Source organism: Pollicipes pollicipes, unplaced genomic scaffold (genome assembly GCF_011947565.3).
Source record: "Pollicipes pollicipes isolate AB1234 unplaced genomic scaffold, Ppol_2.1 Scaffold_3087;HRSCAF=3621_pilon_pilon_pilon, whole genome shotgun sequence".
Lineage (NCBI taxonomy): Eukaryota > Metazoa > Arthropoda > Thecostraca > Pollicipedomorpha > Pollicipedidae > Pollicipes > Pollicipes pollicipes.
In genome coordinates this window covers 43,040,407-43,061,316 of record NW_023596225.1, presented here as the reverse complement: position 1 = coordinate 43,061,316, position 20,910 = coordinate 43,040,407, and the positions used below count along the sequence as shown (strand labels likewise).

The following is a 20,910-nucleotide window of genomic DNA, read 5'->3' as shown; positions in this document are numbered from 1 at the left end:
CAAAGAAAAGCAACACAGTGACTGGGAACCGGAAAGCTAGATAGGAATAGTCGGGGTTCTCATTTCCCAAATATGTTGATTCAAATACGCAGGATAAATGTCCAGCCGCATACCGGACATGTTAAGCAAGCTGTACCAGGTATCACATTCTAAATGAAGCCACAAGTTCTGCAATAGTCATCTTCAATAGGCAGGCTTTATTCTAAGACCAATCTGGGTGGAGGGGAGGAGCGGGCGATGGTTAATCGATTTCCAGATAAATAGGAAGATACTCTGCGCATTTCGCTGTTTTTGACCCATTGGCTTTGCATGGGCGGCCCGAAATTATGGCCGACAACGAAGCCGGCGGGCAGCCGCTCGACACTGGCCACATCTCGGCAGGCGGGGGCGGCCAGAATCTCAAATAAAACGACGGAACACGCTCGCACCGAGTGTTGCCGACGTCTGGCAGCTGTCATTCATTCATCATTCATTTATTTGTTCTGGCGGGAAAGATCAGCCATTGCGACAGTGAAATGCTTTACCCGAGCTCCTTGCATTGAGGACATGCCAGGAAAACCACACACATGGAGTGAAGAATAATTTTCAACGGGTACGATGAGAGAACTCACGAAATGCAATAAGATTTCAGCGAAGTTCACCGCTGTTCCAATACAACACTGCCATTGCTTTCGCGGGGTGTATTTTGGAGTCACTGAAGAGTCTTACAGCAGAAACGCGTCGCAGTTGTGCAGCGGCAGTGGCGACATCAGAAAAATCCGGCATTTACATCGATACCAAGTACGGTTTTCTTGAACGTCGAAAATGCGTAACAACGCTCTAACGGCAGTGGTACTCTGGAGAGCAGGATTTAAGCGTCCCTGGTGTCAGCACATCACCCCGTTCCCTGTCAGAGAGCAGGATTTAAGCGTCCCTGGTGTCAGCACATCACCCCGTTCCCTGTCAGAGAGCAGGATTTAAGCGTCCCTGGTGTCAGCACATCACCCCGGTCCCCGTCAGACACCCCGGCAGCCAGAGTTGGGGTCGGCCAGATCATCCCATGAACGGTGTTGATTGCATTCCGATAGAATGCGAACACAAATCGTCCATAAGCGCTCCGTCGCCTAGCGAAGCAAGCGCGCAAGTGTTACGTACTCTTTACGAAAATTTGCGTCTGTCTTTGCGTATGTCAGTTGTCTCCTTTGCCCGTTAACCCATGTGCGGGTGAAACAGAGGACGGTAAGAGCCTCTGAAATTGTCACATCCAGCAGATGCGGGTGAGGATGGTGTGAGCAGTGCACGTGCGTGCTGGCGGTCCGGTGGGCGGTCCGGTGCGGGGATTGATGAGCGCCTAGTGCTGGTGGCAAGGTCCGTTTGTAAGCCCATAGTGTTACCGTAAATCTTATACGTGGGTGAAGCAGGTTCAGTGGTAGCCAAGCCTTCCAAATTGGCGCGCGAGCAACGGTGACTATCAGGACCTCCATTTGTAGGACACTGGTTTACGTGAATGGGGCCAGTGCAAGAAACGTGGGATCACATGTCGAAGCCGATCGTGGGGATGATATGCGTAGGTGACTCATTCAGCGCCACTTGGCGCCAGGGGCGGCACAGTAGGTGTTTGTGTGTTGGGGCGGGGGGACAAAGAGGGGCAAGTGCATGTTTTTGGTCGCTCAGTTTTTGGGTGGAGTTGCCTTTTTCCCACAGCGAGTGCTCTGTAGCTATACATTCATGTTTCCAGTATCAGATCAAGGTGCCCATAGTTGAGCTATGGGAACTAAATCAGGCTCAGAATTTCGTTTATGCACCAAGAAACCCATTTTCCGGTTGCTGGCTCTGAAGGTCACCGCTACGAAATAGAATAAGGAATTTGGAAGTGTTCTGGATGTGGAGTACAGAAGTCCCCTGGTCTGGACCAGGACACACCTCCATGCGCCAGAAAGCCGCTGTTCCATATCAGAATATCATATGTGAATCGAAATGTTCCTTCTCTGGATTAGGAGGTTCCTCCATGCGTTAGGAGTCCCTTGTTTACAGGCCCTTTGGCGCATCTGGAATCCCCTGTGTGGACCAAAATGAACCCCTGACCATTGAAGAGCAAGAAACCCTACAAATGCCTTGAACTGAAGTGCTTTATCCCTTGCCCTGATCGGGTGGGCTCAATGCACCTCCCCCCACCCCCTTAAGGTTTTCCAAGGGGATGTCTCCGGGAATGCAAATATCAATCTGTGCAAATGCGCCCAATTTTTTTAGTAGCCTACGGGCGTCCATTGCGCATGTTTTTACACAAAAGCTTGTCGCAATAAACGTGAGGAAATAAACTCTCAACGCCATAAATCGACACCAATAGGTGATGGGCAATGTAAGTTATGCATGAATAGTAAAACTGTATTATCACCATATGAATGAAACCAGACATTTATAAAAGTGGGGGAGGGAGTGCTCTACCTGAAAGATATCCTAGAGTGACCTTTGCTGTGGCATGTTTTTAATGCGATTGTGGTGAGTTTCTGACAACCTACATTATCCTGCACCTGTTTTTGGAAAGCATGAATTGATAGTGTGAAATATGCATGTGGTTCAGGATCCCGCCCGGATAAAATGATGACAGAGATACAGTGTTTCATGTTCCAGGGGTACAGTGTTTCATGTTCCAAGTGGTTCAAGGGGGTGCATTAGGAGTAAGATCTTTCCTTATGGTGGTGCTGTTTGCAAAAGTTTTAGTTTTAATGCCTGATTCCTACATTTCAGGCCTTGTTAATGTATAACTATCCTCCAGGGAATTTGATGCTGTTATCATGACGCAGAGGAAAATCTTGGTGTACAAATAGCTTTGTGTGAAAGGACATAGGCATGTGCGAGAATCTCATTAACGTAAGCTTGCTACTGAGGTATGGGTGTCATTGTTGAGTGTTGATGACCTTGCCCTGTGCGAGAATCTCATTAACGTAAGCTTGCTACTGAGGTATGGGTGTCATTGTTGAGTGTTGATGACCTTGCCCTGTGCGAGAATCTCATTAACGTAAGCTTGCTACTGAGGTATGGGTGTCATTGTTGAGTGTTGATGACCTTGCCCTGAACAATTTCAGCTGTCTGTCTGTTACCCTATGTTTGGAGAAATGCAGGGTCATGGTGATAGCTGTCTGGGATTGCTTAGTGTTAATATTTTATCTTGGTGTGTATGTAAACTGAAGTATTTGCACAAGAAAAGCAGACAAATATAAATACTGAAGTTTGAATGATATTGGCTGCCTTAATGCACCATACATTTACGCATTAGTATGCATTAATATGTACGCATACATGTATGTGCATTAGTGCATACAGGAATTGGGAGAAACGTGACAAAGGAGCGTTTAACACGCGCTCGGGTGGGGGTCACACTGATCCCCCCCCGAAGGTTTAACTGTATACATTTGAGTAGCGGATCGTTTGATTTGACAAATTTAGATATACCTTGTAATGTCACTGACCAACGGCTGGTCAAAGTCAGGCCATGGATTATGCGAAGTCAATTTCTAGGGAATTCAATCTGGTGCAGCAACGGAATGTTAGACAAGACTATACATCTCTGAGATACTTTTTTAGGCAACGCAACAGTTGGCCTAAGTTCAGTTTTGAAGGTCAGACCAAGGTCAAAGCTTGTTTGTTTTCTTACACTAGAGCTTGTTGTATGGCGTAGTTTCTAGTGCTCATTTCGAATTGGTTAATAACAGGGACCGCATTATACATCTTCCATGCAGCTCTTATAGGTCAGAAAAGATCACTTACCTAAAATGACCCAAGTCAACATTTTGTTTTTAGGAACATACTGTCTAGCGTAATGTTTGTTGCTTATTCAATTGCAAAACTCAAAGCAGTCTTGGATGACTTTGGTCACCATGATCTTCAAAAGTTCAAGCAGTCACTGACCTTAAATGATCATGTGCCCTTTTGCTTCTATATTTTTATTTTTCTTTATCTTCTTTATTTTTCTTTATCTTTCTTATTTTACCCTATCTAGGTTCTGGGGACACTTGAAGATCAATCAGGAGATTGACCTTGTTTGACCTTATTTGACCAGATGATCATGACCTAGGAACCTCAAACTTTGCCTTAAGTGAGTTCAGGTGCAGGCTAACACACCCTGTAAATTTGGTGTTTCTAGCTGTGTTAGCTCCTGAGATCTCAGGCGGGTCAACTTGACCCCCTCACGCGAGCGAAGCGTATCCAACCAGCCACCTGGGCGCGTGTTAATGTGCGGATACGGGCTTCGTCTCAAAGACAATGGGTTGGCTCGGGTGTGACTATGTGGGCAGAGTGTGAGTACGGGTATGCAGATCTTAACGCTGAATGACTTTAGAGCTGTAAAACGGAGACCCAGGGCTGCAAGCCGAGGCTGGGGTCCTGTGCCCTCCTGCACGCGACCGTGCAAAGGTAGTGTCAGGTTCCCTGAACTAATCCTTCCATTCAAGGGGGCGTAATTAGAGGCCGGGCCGCGGCGCCGGCTGAGAAAGGTGTGGCCTTCTGTTGTGGTCAGTGGAAGGTCGAGACGCCAGGCCGTCTTCTGCCAAGAGCCTGTCGGCGATATTCGGCTGTGAACAGTTGTGATGTAGTACTAAGCCCAAGTCCTTGGGTCAGGGCACAGACTGAACGGTCGTGGTGTAGTACTAGGACCGAGACATTAGGCCAGGGCATGCCGAACAGTCGAGACCAAGACACGTGTTACACACATGTTCTAAAATCTTGCGGTGCCTTCAGTTACGAAGCCAACGCATGGCATTAAAGCAGTGATAGAGACCCCGGTCCTACGACGACAAAACAGCCCAGCGAAATCCACGATAGCCTTACACTCATCATCATAAACTTTTTGATTAAATCGGCGAAATACACTTGTTCTGTTCGCCCTTCATAATGTCACAACGGCCAAGGACTGCATTACAGGGCAGTCTTCCTGCTCAGTTACACATCTCGACGCACAATAGTTCACCAATGCAGCACAACCAAGCTGAATACAGAAGTTAAAGCTGTTTAGCTTCTGCTTGTCTTTGCACAGGGCTGTAGCAGACATTGCGGTCCAACAATCGCCGCGGACGCTTTCATAAATCCTATCGACGTTGCAAGGCTGACTTTATGAACATGAAGTGCTTGTCCGAGCCCTTAAAACATGGTGCGTCGTTAGTAATTCTTGATTAAGTGTCATCGTTTCATCGCAATAGCCACAGGCCGTAGTAGTTCCACGTTGCGCAGATGCTCATCCATCAAATGAACAGTGAATAAGAAAGAGCACTTAGGCGTGGGTCTCTGACGTCGCTGACGTCACATTCTCAGAGCAGCGTGCGTGGAAAACGTTTAGCACCTTTATATTGATACCACAAAACTGTTTGCATTTGGGTGCGGACACGTCATCAATAAAACAGTCTGCATAAAACTGGCTTATGCCAGGACCATGCGTGAACTGTTTCCATCCACGAAAGCGTTTTGGGGTAGAAATGTCGAGACCGGGCGGGCAAAAACCAAAACAAGATGCGCTGAAAGCAACGTGTGTCGGGAAGATCACGCAAGTTGTGAAGTGCATGTGCAATGAACACTATTTAGCTGTTTAATTATTTCAACCATTAAGTTGTTAGTTAATGAATTGTTGTTATTAAGTTAATTAGTTTTGTTTTTTAACCATTAACCAATTTTCTCCATGGAATATTATCTATGTGTCGGAAAGACTTTCTTACTGCCTAAGTTTTAGGTGTAACTTTACTGTGTTGGCGAAATGCGCCCGTTCCTCCTCATTTCAGGAAAAATGGCATAGACCCCAGGCATTGCGACGCAAGAATGTACGATGACAGCGCAGTATCCAGTCTTATTTTCATACTGTGCTCGAATTTCGACTATTCTCTGTAACATGTGAATCGGCAAACTGAAATGCGTGGGGATGAGCTCATACGTATCTATTTATGCGCACGTTATTACCCACCACAGGGCCATGGGTTTACGGCAGCCCGCACTGTGGTAGGTAAAGTAAGTGACAAACTAATGTGGCAAATATCTAACGCCTCCTGAATGTTTTTTATGTATTATTTTGTGCTATATTTTTATCCCAAGAGTAAACAAAATTACACGTTTTAGAACCCGCAATTAGAAGGTGCTGTCATCAGTCGCCAGTACGTTTACTGCTAGGCATCCTCCCTGCAGAAGAGACATCATGGCTTGAATTTTATGCTCATATTCAGGTTTTTGAATGCAATTTTCTGTCATCGTTATCTGGGCACAAATTCCAGGGTGCCACACACCATCCAGTTTGGTCTAAAAAAGGAATATCCTCACAAATTTCGATGTGACCACTTAATGCGACAGACTTTGATACGTTTTCGTGGCTGAATGTGCGCTGTTCGCATGATAACATTTTTGTTTAACCATCAAGATGAGTCGGGGGTCGGCGGTAGTTTCAAACGATTAATTAGTGAACGCCAGACTGCAAAAGCAACGATGCGATTTACCGACGCTGATTCCTTGGCAGCGTGGGAGGCTCACACCTTCGGTTTTGTAGGAAAGGGTTGGTCGGTGGGTAATGTCAACGAAATAAAAAGGGTTTGTCTGTCTGACATATACATACAGTTTAGGCTAGGGCCCCGCGAGTATTGCGAGGAGGAGGCGTATGCCTCAGTATGTTACATGCCCACGAAATGAAAGATATTCACTAAAAGGATTGTATTACAGCATGGTGTAATTCGATCAAGCTGTTAAACTTGATCCTACTTATCCCAGGGTGGAAGGAGAATCGAATGTAGATTGCGATTGCAAATGCAATGCAAATTCAATACTGTGTGGCCTCGTGTGCCATGCTTTGATTGGTTGCATTTGGAGATGAGATGCGTCAAATTAGCATTGCGTGGCCCTTATCGCTTTTTTGTAAGGCCAGATAGTTGGATAGTTGAATAAAGATATTGTATTTCATAGCTGGGATGTGGTGGATATGCGTGGTCCAAAAAGGCACTGTCGGATCGAAAGGGAAGGTAGCTAAGCTGACACTGCCTAATACTTGTAAACCACTCAACATTTTTTCATCTGCACTTGACATCGCCCATTATGCACGCAAAGGTTACGTTGGTGACCAATGTTCGACAAATGTTTTGAAAATTTGCGAGATTACCAGACCGGGCCCCAGCTGGCAAAACGTGGGTCCATGGGCTGTCGGCGTAAACGAGGGGACTATGTCCCGCCCCGCTTCTTCCGGTGAAGCGAATCATACCCTTTGCAACGGTGCGTGATTGGTCAAGAGTCGGGCCTCTGCCACGAAAGAGAAGTACCGACAAGGCGGCCCGGACAGTTTGTGTGGCGGCGTTGTCGTGGCCAGCTCACCAGATGTATGTGTATGACCTGGTCCGGCCGCCGCCGGCGCCTCGTCTGGCAACTGCGCAGAGGCGGACAGCGGTGCCGCCGGTCAGTCTCACATTGCCACTGCACGGGCTCGTGATAAACATTGCCACTGCACGCGCTCGTGATACGCCCAAACGCACTAATCGAGTCGTAGGGGAATCAATCTCACGCGAAGGACTGAGCCACCGGCCAGCCGCTGGCTGGTGCGCCGTCGAGAGCGTGGGTCACTGACCACCCCGCGCGGCCGCACCCGCCGCCAGCCGAGAGCGTCCGGCTCGGCCACGGTCCGCGTGGGCCGCGCGGCCGCGCGACACGGCGGCCGCGCTGCCGGAGACCGGCGGGTCCGGCCTCCAGCAACGCGGAGGCCCCGGCCTCCGGCAGTGCGCAGGCCCCGGCCTCCAGCAGCGCGGAGACCCCGGCCTCGGCGCCCTGGAGTTGTTAGTCCATGGACTGGCGGTTGAGGGTGGTCCATACGCTGTTATAGATGTGTTGTTCCGTGGTGTTCGGTGAGCAGCTGGCCGGGGCTGGCCAGGTTCCGGTCGACATTGTATGGCCCGCAAAGCAAGCATTCTAAATATTTGTTTAAATGAGGCTCGGGGGGGGGGGGAGGGGCAAAGTGGACACGATGCGAAGGGCCAATGGAACTTGGCTTACATCAACACACCTATCATCAACAAGCGAGTCTACTTGGCAGTCAGGATTTCGGGCGTGCATTGCACCAGCCCGGTGTAGCTGTTTGCCATGCAGCAGCGGCGTCTTCGCTCAGGAGCTTTCTAGGTGGCTGGGCGTCTTGTGGTTTCCCAGACTCACTGCAATTGTGGTGAGCCCGATCTCCGGCCGTCCTGGGATATTTGTCTGTGACGACAGGCTTCAAGACCGGTTCCAGCTGTGCCACACCGACGGATTTTCAGCGCTCATGCTGGCTTCTAAGGGCTGCTAAATATAGCCTACTGATTCTTGTCTGCGGTCTGAACCGGTTGTTTTTTCTTGAGCGGTCCTGTGACCGTACCCTACGTTGTTACTATTCGTGTCGCGAACAGATTTAGCTGTAATGCATTCTCCTCACTAAGCTGGTCCCAAAATAGATACTAAAAATAGCTCGGTCGTCGCTAGTTCCTGGAGCTGCACGGCGTGTTGGTTTACCCGCGCCCAGCAGCCCCCGTGTGGCCATGCGCTCCACCGCCAGCTGCTGCACGGATGGCGGCGCTCAGTCGGGCCGCGGCACCATGGCAGGGCCGCTCACGCTCTCCCGCCTGCCGCAGGTCACTTGCCGTGGGACACGGTCTCGCAGCAGGTCGCCTGCCGTGGGATATGGTCTCGTAGAAGATCACCTGCCGTAGGACGTGGTCTTGCAGCGGGTCATGGTCTCGCAGGAGGTCACCTGCCGTGCGACAAGGTCTCGCAGCAGGTCGCCTGCCATGAGTATGGTCTCTGCAGCAGGTCATGGACATCATACTTTCTCAAATTGTTTTCTTTTCCCTTCCTCCTGCTGTTATAGCTCGATCCTATGCCCCCCCCCCCCCCCCCCCTCCTTTTAATATTCTCACAGGATTTGCTTCCACAGTCGCTCGCACCGTGGTGCTGCTGTCAAAATTATGTGTCGCGTGTTTCCCTCGCATGGCCGGCTCTTCATAGTTTGCTCGGTTGGTTCGCTTCTCGTGGCTCCCCCCTCCCCCCCCCCCCGCTACATCACTCCCCTCTCATATATTTTGTGCTTCCATGATGCCACTTCCTAGGACTTAGGATCTTGTCCATGGTTTTATCAAGCGCTTCATGCTTTGGTTCTCCTTTTCATGACAATTTTCCTCATTCATCTGCATTCTAAAGATTGTCTGAGCATTGCACTCCTGCTTGCTTTGGTTTCTCTTGTGCGGTTTCATGTCATGTTTTCATGATTTACTTTCAGCTATACCGGCTGTTTCACTATTGCGAGAGTTTCGGCGCGAATCTTATCGGTATAGGATCACCTCCGACAGGTCTTCTCCATTGCTTCCCACATGTTAGGTGCTGCTGCATGATTCAGTAGCATTATCGGATGTACTGGTTCTCTACCTTTTGGAGTGTTCCAGGCCTCTGACCCATGCGGGCTTTTAATCCCATGCTTGCTGTTCTCCAGCCCCACGACCCGTCGTCGCGCGCCTCTTGCGCTTCTGTTTCCCGGGCGATTTGCTTACAATGCAATGGATACATATCTGTTTACATGACTAGTTTTATACTGAGTATCCCGAGGCTTTTATAGGACCACTTACTTTTGAAAGGAATAATATTTTCAAGACAAAAGTTGTTTGGCTGTTTGGCGTTTTGGGCTTTGCTTAAACTTGCTGGCGTGTGTAGAAGGGGCATTTTCCATGATATATGGATTGAGTAACGTAACTAGATCACTTCAGATTGTCTTGCTCTCAGCCTTTCTTGTTGGTATATATATATATATATATATATATATATATATATATATATATATCTATATCATAGCCGCGCGGAAGTTTTTGTGTAGTAGGAGAATAGTTGATTCTGCAACCCAACAAGACACCATCAACCACTTTCAGGTCGGATGCATCACCGTGAGAGACTTTTGGCGGCAAGCTGTCCATTTGCGAAGCAGATCCATTGAGGAGAGAGATTGAGATTGAAATTAAGACTATACGCTGAGCATATACTGTTTGGATTCCTTGATGTTTCGAATGTTGTCAACCACATCATCCTGCTATGAAAGATGTATGTTGTTAAAACTGGGAGGTTGTGGACAGTTGACACCGAGGGAGTTCGGGGCCAGGCACCTGGAGCAATACAAAATAGACGGGTGCTTTGCGGCAAAGGGAGACAATTTCATGGCCGATGGAGCAACTTAATTCAGAGTGGTGCATTTGTCGCTGAGTTTGTTTGTGCGTCGTTGGAGTGTATGAGACGAACATCGTATAAAGAACTGCCTATATACCTGCTGAACACGCTACAGTGTACCTGCGGGCACATGCGGGCACCATAGGCGTTACGTAATGTGTCTGTGCGGAATGGGGTGTGGAATGTGCAGAATAAGCAGGCATACACTGGAGTGGCGGTGTGAATGCTAGCATGCGCAAATTCATTAAAATAATTATATATATATATATATATATATATATATATATATATATGTACATTCTTATGTATATAGCATATATGCTGGGTCATATATCTATGATTATGTGGTATCTGGGGTGATTGGCTGGACCTCCCTTTGTTCCGGTGTGTGCTGGCCATTTTCGGCACACGAACGGCTTTCCGCGTAAACGTCTATTTTCGGTACACGGATGCGATTAAACGCTAAAAGCAGTCGCCGCATGGCTGCTGCATCTGTTGACAAGGCGATCGTGGGCGAGATGGCGCGATAGCTGTGCCTGGCTCGCCGGACCGTCGGCGACCTCCTCAGAACTCGGCCTAATCTCCGGCGAGGTCGGAGCTGGGGCGCGCGGCGGGGTGGCCGCGCGCCGCGTCCCCCGGTCCTGCGGCAGGCCTCAAGCCGGCCCGCAGCGGGATGGCCGCGCGCCGCGTCCCCCGGTCCTGCGGCAGGCCTCAAACCGGCCCACAGCGGGGTGGGCGCCGGCCGCGCGACCCCGGTCCTGCGGCATGCCTCAAGCCGGCCCGCAGCGGCTTCTCAACAGTCGCGTCACTGTCCCGCAGAAGCCGGGGCTAGGGTTGGATGGCTGATGCGCGGGTTATTTGATAAAGTGCGGCTCTGATTTGGCTGAAGTAGAAGCGCAATGTGTGGTACGTTCCAGCGGTGTTTTTAGAAGGGCAGACTTGTACGAAGCCGCTGCGCTCTGTGAAGCAGTGTCACGTGGTATGGAGGGAATATATATATATATATATATATATATATATATATATATACATGTATATATATATGGTAATGATAATTGTATGATGATGTGCGTTATGCAGGGAGTTATGCGAAGCATTGATCGATGAGATGCTGCGTAGGCGTCTGCCTCTCACCCTAGCAGGAAAGGCGGGCGTCGCTGGGAATCGAGCCCCGTAGCTCAGGTTTCCGAGAGGCGCAGTTTAACCTTTATACCATTGGAATTCCGAGTAAAACCATTGATGGGCTTGCGCTGTGGTTGCTTGGTTAGCTTGATTAATGATAACAAACTTGAATAAGACAAATATCAAATTGGCTTGACTTTATATCCTTTGCTGATAACAGGTTCATGTGATCTCACCATGTGGAATAGAGACTTCGTCCATACTTTTTCCTGTGGAAGGGCCATGCTTCTTTTTTGTGTTTAACGTGAATTGAGTAGCAAACGTCCCGAGTTATCGTACAAGGTTTGGTGTTTCGCGATGAACTTTTGCATTTCGCTTACGTAAGTTGTGGCCTGGTGTCAGTCCTGTTTTTCATCCGGTTCCCGCCATCCATTGGCCATCCCCATGAGATACGTGATACGTTATCCGGTACTTCTATCACTCTGATTACCCCACCCCGTACGCTTTGACAAATGAGCGGCTGTGACACCCTTTGTCACTTAACGGCGCCATCGTGTCGCTCGACCGTGACATCCTGTATCGCTCGACCGCGACGCCACGTGTCGCTTGACCGTGGTTCCCTGTGTCTCTCTCGGCCGTAACACCCCGTATCGCTCGACCGCGACGCCACGTGTCATTGAACCGTGGTTCCCTGTGTCGCTCGACTGTGACACCCTGTATCGCTCGACCGCGACGCCACGTGTCGCTGGACCGTGGTTCCCTGTGTCGCTCGACCGTAACACCCTGTATCGCTGGACCGCGATGCCACGTGTCATTGAACCGTGGTTCCCTGTGTCGCTCGACCGTGACGTCCTGTATCGCTCGACCGTGACGCCACGTGTCGCCCGACCGTGACACCAAGTATCGTTGGACCGTGTTTCCCTATGTCGCCCGACCGCGACGCCACGTGTCGTTGGGCCGTGGCTCCCTGTGTCGCTAGACCGTGAGCACCTGTGTCGCTCGACTGTAACGCCCTGTACCGCCCGACCTTGAACGCCATGCGTGGATGCCGCTCCGTACCGGTGTGATCGTCCACTGTGTAGCGTCCAGGCCGTGACCGGCAGCTGACCTCGGTCCCGTGCCCTCAGGGCAAGGCCGGCCTGGCCAGTGAGTTGATGGATGCCACAGCGACGGACGCCGAGCCCGGCTGGCGCGCCCTCAACCTGACACTGATGCGCGACAACGAGACTGAGGTCGAGTGGTGGGAGGTAAGGCGGCCGCCGCCCCCGCGCCGGGTGAGGCCCGGTCACTGGGGGTACACTCATCCCCCCGCGTCCTCTCTCCGGTGGGAGGCAGTTGGGTGTGAGGCTGCTGAGTGAGGTGGCGTGAAGTTACGTGTTAATTGGCCAAGGGCTGGGGTCGTGTGATCAGATCACCCACCGACTCTTGCTGGTCACCGAACGAGCAGGGTCGACTGCCCCCCCCCCCCCTCCGAGGGTAGCGAGATCACTCTTGGACGATTGTCAGCCAAAGAGAGACAACAGCTCAACGCATTTGGGCTGTTTGCCAGTCGACAGAAAGAACTCTCGTCACATTCCCCGATTCCAATCTAGCGTGGTCCTACACTGTTTCCAACACTATTGGCATGGTTCGAGTGGTAGGTGGTCAAAAAGGCAAATGCTGCTGCAAGTTGGAAGGCCGGAAGCCTGAGTCACCTCGGCCATTGAAGGCGCATGCTGCTGGCAAAGTGGACAATCCTGGGATTTTGGATACTGATGTGTTTAATTAGACGTTCGTGTGGCTGATCTCACAAAAGCGCGCGCAAAGACAATCACTTTAAGCCCATATAAAATGATTCCACACCTGGTGCTCGTCACTGCATAGGTCAGTAACAAGTGGCCGTGAAGATAACGGAGAGCCGCGCGGCTCAGGATCAGCTTGCAGTAAGTGGCTCGTGCTCGTGTTAATGGCTGACATAAGAACCTGTTTGTTGGCCGCGTTGCGGCACAACCCGTAGGTCCCGTGCTGCGCGCTAGGTGTCAAAGTTCGTAGAGGGACATGATCGGTGCAACAAAAAATATACTGCAAACGGTGAAGCCGTCGCTCCGCCTTTGGCCGTTTGCACCGCCCGCCAACGTGGCGCAGTTGACGTTGGCGTCGACGTTGGTGTTGGTGTGTTAGCGTTGGATGCGTGGAGGACGTCAACGTTTGGCTGGTGTTTGCTGCCAGCGGTCAGCCGCCAGCGTTGCCGAACCGCCGGTCGAGAACAAGTAATTATCGACCAATTATCGACCAAGGAGCCATCAAATAGCCGCCAAAAATATGTTCATCCAAGAATAATACTGGAGGACCGGAGCCACACACCAGGCCCTCTTCGCCAGTTGGGAGTGTGACAGATGAGCGGACCCGGGCACTGCTGCCGGACCCAGTGACCAGGCCGGGGTCGGCAGGCGAGAGAGCAGCGTGACCCTGCCGCCCCTCCGCCGTCCGCCACAGGTGCAGGAGGACTGTAGCGACGGCCTCTACAACTGGCTGCCCTACGCCACCTGCAGCCTGCTCGTCATGGCCTGCTTCAGCCAGCGCTCCTTCCCCAGCACGCTGACCTTCTTCACCGGCGCCGGGTGAGTCGGCCGAGGTCAGGCCAGGCCAACCAAGGTCAGCGCAGGTCAGCAGAGTCGGCACGCCGTGGCGGCCGTCGGCTGTGGCGTCTGTGTGTGCTTCCAGTTAGCGACGTTGCCGTCTGGCTGTGGGGCCGGTGAGACCCGGGTGCGGGCCTGCTCCTTTGTCCTTGCTTCGTCGCCGTCGGCTGGTGCAGCACGCTGGTGACGGGCGCCGTGACACGGCTGGTGACGGCTGGTGACGTCCCAGGCGGCTGTGGCGACAGCTCGAGCGACAGCACACCGTGGGCCGCCCCTCCGTCCGCCTGTCAAACGAGGCCGCACCCTCTGCCCCTCCCTCCCCCCACCCGCCAGTGTCCACCCCTCACTCCGGACAGGGGCCGCAACTCGGCCCACACCCGGGCCCCTCCCCCCCTTCCGTCCGGCGCCTAACCCAGCACACCGATCAAAGCGCCGAATCTTATCTTCCCCGTGGCGTGTAAAAATGCTTGCAGGTTGCGTGTCCCGTTGCACGTCATGCTCAAGGCCTAAATGCTTGCTTAGATGCGATTCACATCATGATCAAGGCCTAAATGCTTGTTAGAAGACCCCAACCATTATTGAAGCATATATGAAAGCTGCGGCCTATATACCACTCCTTACCGTTTATAAATTTGACAACAATTCATCGAGGTAGTACGCGTGCATGTATGCAACGAAAGTACCAAAGGTTTCTCTTCTGTACACTGGTCAGCTTTACCGGACGGGAGAGAGCAGAAAAAAGCCGCGGCGATAGCTGTCGAAAAGTGTGTGAGACATTCAGCAGCAGTATGACGTGCGCGGGTCGCTCGCGTTTTAGATACCGTGCGCTCTTGCCGACTGTTCGTCGCCAGTCGTTGGCTTTTGGAGGGCTCAGGGAATATACAACACTGGAAATGGAATCAGTCCCATAGCATCGGAATAGGGCTGCCTGGCAACCGAATTCATCTCCAAATACTCATCAGGCAGTCCTCACCGTAGAACATGGAACCGTACACACCGACACTGGCGTATTGGCAGTGCATGACGGAGAATGGGAGAATTTAAGAGTGTCTTTCACAGGGAGGTTAAGAGAACTATCGCCCTTGGTGACCTGTAGAATGGACTTCAGATGTGAGCGCTGGCAGATATGACCGTCATATGCTATCATGTGAGGTGAACAGGTAGCTGTCTCTTGGTTAAACACAGTCCGGCTTTTATTTTCTGAAGGTCTTATTGCGCTGTTACCGATGCTGTGGCTCAGTATAGCTATGTTTTGCAGAAAAGGTTTGTTGAAAAACGACGTATAGGTGATGGTTTTTCACGAAAGGCTATGGCCGAAATGAATTGCGTGTGATTTCCGATTCGTTTACACACGTAAGGTTTCAATGCAAAGCGCAACGAACTGGTCTAACGGAGTCAACGAAACAAACACAAAACTCAAATATTTCCCTGCATCAAGGCGAATGTGGGCATCCGGTAAAAAATCCGCTGGTTAAAATACTCAGTGTACAACACTGTTCCAAAGAACACTGCGCAGTGTCATACTGAAGTAAAGGAAACACACGGCTTGATTAGTACCTCGCAAAGTCTACTGAAAGTGGGCATCCAGCACTTGCCAGAGCGTCTACACACGAAAACGCCTCCAAGAGCATTGCGAAGAGCATGTTTGCACAGCATGCTTGTATGATATTCACGCTGTGTTTAGCAAATTTGTATATGTGTATGGTAATTTTATATATATATATATATTTGTATATACACTTAAATTCGGTCTTAGTTTCGATCTCTGCATCTATGCGTAATGTTAAGAAGAAACGGGCTCATATCCTGTTTTACCGGAACATCGCTGGGCGTAAGTCTCCCCCAGCTACCCGTACTCTAACTTGAGCGTACACTTGCCGAGAAATCCTCCCGCTCACGTGTGGGCTGACGGACCCAAGCCATCTGGATTCAGTTATGCAAGCGTGTTCTCCATTACTGACCAAGTGACTCGGCTCTTTCTAAATATAGACGCTGGAGCTAAACATATCGATAGATGTACCGGTGTTTATAAAACTGGGCCACGTATAGCATCTCCCAGGGACGCGATACCACACAAACAGTTGTCTGGCGGGCTAAATTTAGCCTCTCATAAATCGCAACGGAGTTGGAACGCTCTGTCGCGCACATGGCCTCCTTGCCGACCGTGTGTCGCAGCCACAATGCTCGTGTGACGTCACCTGGCCAAGTACGACATCTTACACACTGGCATTGTGTACTGCGACGTGTAATGGACCGGCTCGTTCTAAAAATAGACATTGGAGGTCAACCCTCAGATAAACATGGGAGTGTTTATGCACTGAGACATGTCTTAGCATCCTGCGGGGCTGCAAAGCCGTCCATACACAGGTCTGGCAAGTTATATTTAGCCTCCAGCTACTGGCGACTCTGGGATGGGGTTGATCTTGCATACGAGCTCGTTGTCGGATGTGTGCTGCATTAACGATTTCTATACGGCGTCACCTGGCTTCATTAAAGCGTCGCATCGGCGTTGGCTGCATGCCGTCACAATGACATCGCCGTGCATAGCATCGGGACGTCCGCGTCTATTTTTGGCACAGCCATAGCCGACAAGCCGGCTGTTCGCCGCAGCCGCTACTCAGCCTGATAACGTGCTGCGGAGATTGGGCCGGGGTCAGCCGGCCGGCCGAGCGGCGCCCGGCGCGCCGGAGCGTCACCGCTCCGGGCCGCGACCGGTACGACTCGCTGGCCGGCCGGCTCTGACGCAGGCGGCGGCGCGTCACCGACGGTGACGTCACAGCGGGCCGCAAGGCCGGCCGTGCCGTGCGCAGCAGCCGGGTGGGCGGGCGTCGCGTCGCGGCGGCAGCACGTGCAGACGGTACAGCAGGCCTGGTCGCAGCCGGCCACGCGTGGGACGGCGTGGGCGGGTCGCCGAGGGCCACGTGCTCACCAGTCACCGTCTTTTTCGTCTCTTACAGCATCATCGGCTCCTACACCACCTTCGTCCTGGTCATCGGGAGACTGTGTCGCACGCCTTTCGTCGACATCTCCTTCCACATCATGTTCGACGAGCTGCCTTACGTGGACCGCATTCTCCAGGTCTGTGTGCCCGGACGAGTACTGTGCTAGTGGGCGTCTCGGCACCCTCTCGCTGCAACCGGCTTGCAGAACCTGTTCCCATGAACATGACCAGTGTTGCACATATCTGAGCATGTCCGCCATCGGGTACGGATCGGAGTGCAGCTCGGGATCGAACGCTACCCGCTGGTTGCGGGCCTGGTTAGGCGCGTCTTCACTAGCAGAGAATGCACCTTAAATCAACAGATGATCGCACGTGCACAGATCACCGTCAGACACAACAGACAGCAAAGGAACACCCCTTGAGTGCCGGCGAACCCGACTAAATCAGATCCAAAGCTTCTGTTGGCTGCAGAGGGTCGTGAAGAACTCCGCAGGAATTGATTTTCAACGGCTGTAGTGCGACAAATCCATGTTAAACAGTCGTCATTTTTGCAAATGGGCGGTGAGAGAGGTGGGTGGGCTGGGAACGTCGGGCGGGGCTTACCAGGCCAAACGATAATGTCAGGCGAACGCAGACGAGCCTCTGATGGTGTAGATTGCACGAAAGTAATATGCCGGACTGAGTGAAACATGCCGTGATGGATGTTGGACTCAGCGGGCAGATGCCCATAATCCAGTGAAAGACACCTCAGTATTACAATTTTTATCCGCCGTTTTCAAAGTGATCCAGATGTCCATAATGTAGTGAAGGAGCTGCTACAACTAATATAATACTACTGCTACGAATGCTACATTAAATATCCATGGTGTTTCTACTAAGCAAATGTTTATAATCCCGTGAAGGGCACAACTGAAAGTTCAAACGCCTACACCTACTACAGGTTCAGCTGCACCTACTACGCCCACACCTACTACGCCTACGCCCACACAAACACCGTTATTCGTCTCACACCATGAACCCGCCGTTTTGGGGCGCTTTCCAGGACATATTTCATATTTCGGCAATCGAAGGGGATAAGGGGCAATCGATAAGTCACCTTGAGACATTCTCAGCCCCTGGTAACGAATTGGTTACGCTAGCCCCCCCCCCCCCCTCCCCTGGTATGTTGAGCGTTTAGCCCCCAATTGAGCTAGAATTGCACAACAAAGAAGGGTGTTTTGCTTGCCACGAGAGAAAGTCGTTGGAAGTCGGCTTTATTGGTTGAGCACATTGAAAAGACCAGCATGATTTGTAACTACACTTGCGCGTAACATTGCCCTATCTACCCCGTCTCTCTGGTTACGCTTCAGTAGCTCTCCATCAAAGCCCCTCCTCCTTTATGCGTAATATTCAGACGGTCGCTAAAGGCTTGAGATCAACCGATCGGCGCCCGGAAAATGCGCCGTCTACAAATCATCTGTCCAATCCAACACTGATCGATCCGGCTCCACGTCCACGGGCTCCACGTCCAACTCGCAACGTACAGACCGGCCACTGGCAGACATTTCACGCTACTGGTCCTGCAGACAAAACCCCCGTCCGGCACGACCCGTACACAACTAGGCGACATTACTGTGACACGAAACACGGGCGCGGACAACACGCCCACACGACTTTACGCCTACAGAACAAAACTGTGGGCACCGAATCTTACACGGCAAAACTTCCAAGGGCACAATGTTTAGGCGACATAACTCCAACACGATAAAAGTGCTGCGTGTAGAAGTTTTCAGGCGAAGAAAGAGTCTACGGACGAAAGTTTTACTGTTTAGACTTCTACGTTGCAAAAGCTTGTGCGGACAAAGTTGCGATGCGACACATGGCTCTTCGTAACCGGATATTCGTCCTTATCAGGTTCGAAGGGACAAAATCCCGAAATGTGCCATCATTTACAAATTACGTATTTCCGCAGGAGTCTAATATTTCGGTATGCCGTAAATGTTTGCGTCATCAAGCTGACGCCGTGGACGGTGAGCCATTTACCGTGCTTGCTTTTTCAGATATGCGAAGACATTTATCTCGTTCGAGAGCGAGGCAACCTGGCTCTAGAAGAGGAGTTGTTCGCCAAGCTAATCTTCCTCTACCGATCACCCGAAATGATGATCAAATACACCGAGCCACCGAGAGAAGACAACAGCCAGTAGCGGACGCCGGACGGGCGGACGTATGGTGCGATGTTTTGGGGACACCTAACCCCAAGCCGAGTCGCGCGACTCACGCGCGTGACGTGTGACGTCGCGTGAGGTCGTGTGCCTGCGTGACCGTCTGACGGCGGCACAAGCGCCATGCGGCCGCCGTCCCGTCAGTGCGGGCTGGGGCAGCGGCGCCTGCCCGGAGCCGACTCGCCGTACTCGGGCGCGCCCGACCCGCCAGCCGGCCATCGACTCTCCAAGCGGCCCGACCGGCCTGGGCTGTGCGGAGCGCCGGCAGGGCCGGCCGTACAGTGGCCGACGGGCCCGGCCGACCGCGGCCTGTCCGCGACCGGTGGCAGCCCGCGGGCCAGGGATGCCAGCCCAGACCTCGCCAGTGTTGCTGGCCGCCTTTTTTAGTGATTCGGAGCCGTGTTTTGAGCAGGTGATGAGTGGGGAGGAGTCAAGTCCCGCGGCGCCGGTATCAGTTCGGGTTTTGTGAGGAGCTGTAGCCCGTTAAACTCCTGTCTTTGCGTTTGATAGACGAGCTTTTTGTCGCGAAAAATTGAACTGCTGCCTTTTCTTGTCTGTGCTGGTTTTACGGCGATTCTTGTCAATGTTTCTTTTGATCTGTCGAAGAAGGCGGTGACAGACCTTGGCCCGCACTGGGTGTGTTAAGGGAAAAAACGCTGTTAAAATGTTGTGTTAGCCTGCTATCTATGATTTGATTATACAATGTCTGTAGTGTTCGTATGATGTTCGCGTTATGTTGTCTTTCACCGGATTCCTGAACTTGTGGTCCGATGGGATGCAGAAGCGCTGTCGATGCCCTGGCACCAGAACCCAGCATCCGTTTTGTCATTACGAGAGATGAGGTTTTGTCTGCAAGTCGACGTTGTGAGCTCGCTTGATGACAGCGGGTAGCCGGAGGTCTGAGGCCGGAGTGACACTGGCGCGCGGTGCGCACCTCCCTCACACAAAACTCGCGTCAGAGGACGCCCTCAGTGGTGGATGGCGGCTGCTCTAAGCCGCTGGCAGCACTGGGGTGATCCCAGCGCCGCTTGTGACGTGCCCGCCGTGGCAGCGGCTGTACGCTGCCGGTCTGTACGTGTGTTGACGGCTACCGCCGGCGGCGGCAGTGGCAGACCCCTGTCCCGGACGGCGAGCGGCTGGCGGAGGGAGGCCGCGTCGCCCATACCGCGCCAAGTCACCCGAGGTGGCCGGGACTCGGCGGGCGTCGCAGACTGCTGGCGAGCGTGGGCTGCCCCCATCCCCGAGGTCGGGTGCCGCTAGCGTCCTCGCCAGTTCCGCTCTGTCCGTATTTATTGCATATGCTGTGTCGAATACACGGTGTCAACGTGTCGGCGTGGCTGTCGGGGACACGTGCGCCGCTCGGGCCGGTGACCCGGGCGGCGGCGGTGACAAGCGCGGCCCGCTGCCGCAGCGGCCGCGCCGGACGCGGCTGACGGCCGGGGCCACGTGCCCGGCCGGCGAGGCGCCGCCCCGCTCCGACAGGGAGCTGCCAGCCGGCGGCTCGCGTCGGCCGCCGAGGCGCCGAGACGAGCGAGAATGCCTCGCTGCGGCAGGGGAGGAGACCTCGCCGCGGGTCGGCCGATGCCCGACTCCTCGTGCTCTGACAGTGGTGGCTAGTGAACACCGCGCTGTACGGACCGTAAACCCGCTCATGGTACCCGTATATCACGTAACGGTCCAGGTGCTCTAAAAGAGGGACAGGCCGGTCCAGCATTGTCTTAACTAATCCTCGGCAACTTACTTGGTGCTGCGACAAATGCCAAGGTTGGCGTGAGAAGCGCCACTTGAACGCAGATCCGAGCATCGTGCGGGGGGGTATGGGGGAGGGGGCTGCTCCTGAACGGGGAGTGGCGTTACCCGC

At 52.4% G+C, this 20,910-nt stretch overlaps 1 protein-coding gene across 7 annotated transcripts in view; it reads left to right on the top strand.

The window, feature by feature from the left end:
• The window catches only part of Piezo (piezo type mechanosensitive ion channel component), a gene marked incomplete in the record, with an annotated part of 141,676 nt that extends 121,299 nt beyond the window's left edge, over window positions 1-20,377 (top strand). For all 7 annotated transcript variants that reach the window (XM_037238926.1, XM_037238924.1, XM_037238923.1 and 4 more), the window contains 4 exon segments: window positions 12,417-12,536; window positions 13,765-13,889; window positions 16,865-16,985; window positions 18,888-20,377. In XM_037238926.1, the coding sequence (XP_037094821.1) occupies window positions 12,417-12,536; window positions 13,765-13,889; window positions 16,865-16,985; window positions 18,888-19,031 (510 nt within the window).
• Window positions 20,378-20,910: the final 533 nt, after the last annotated feature.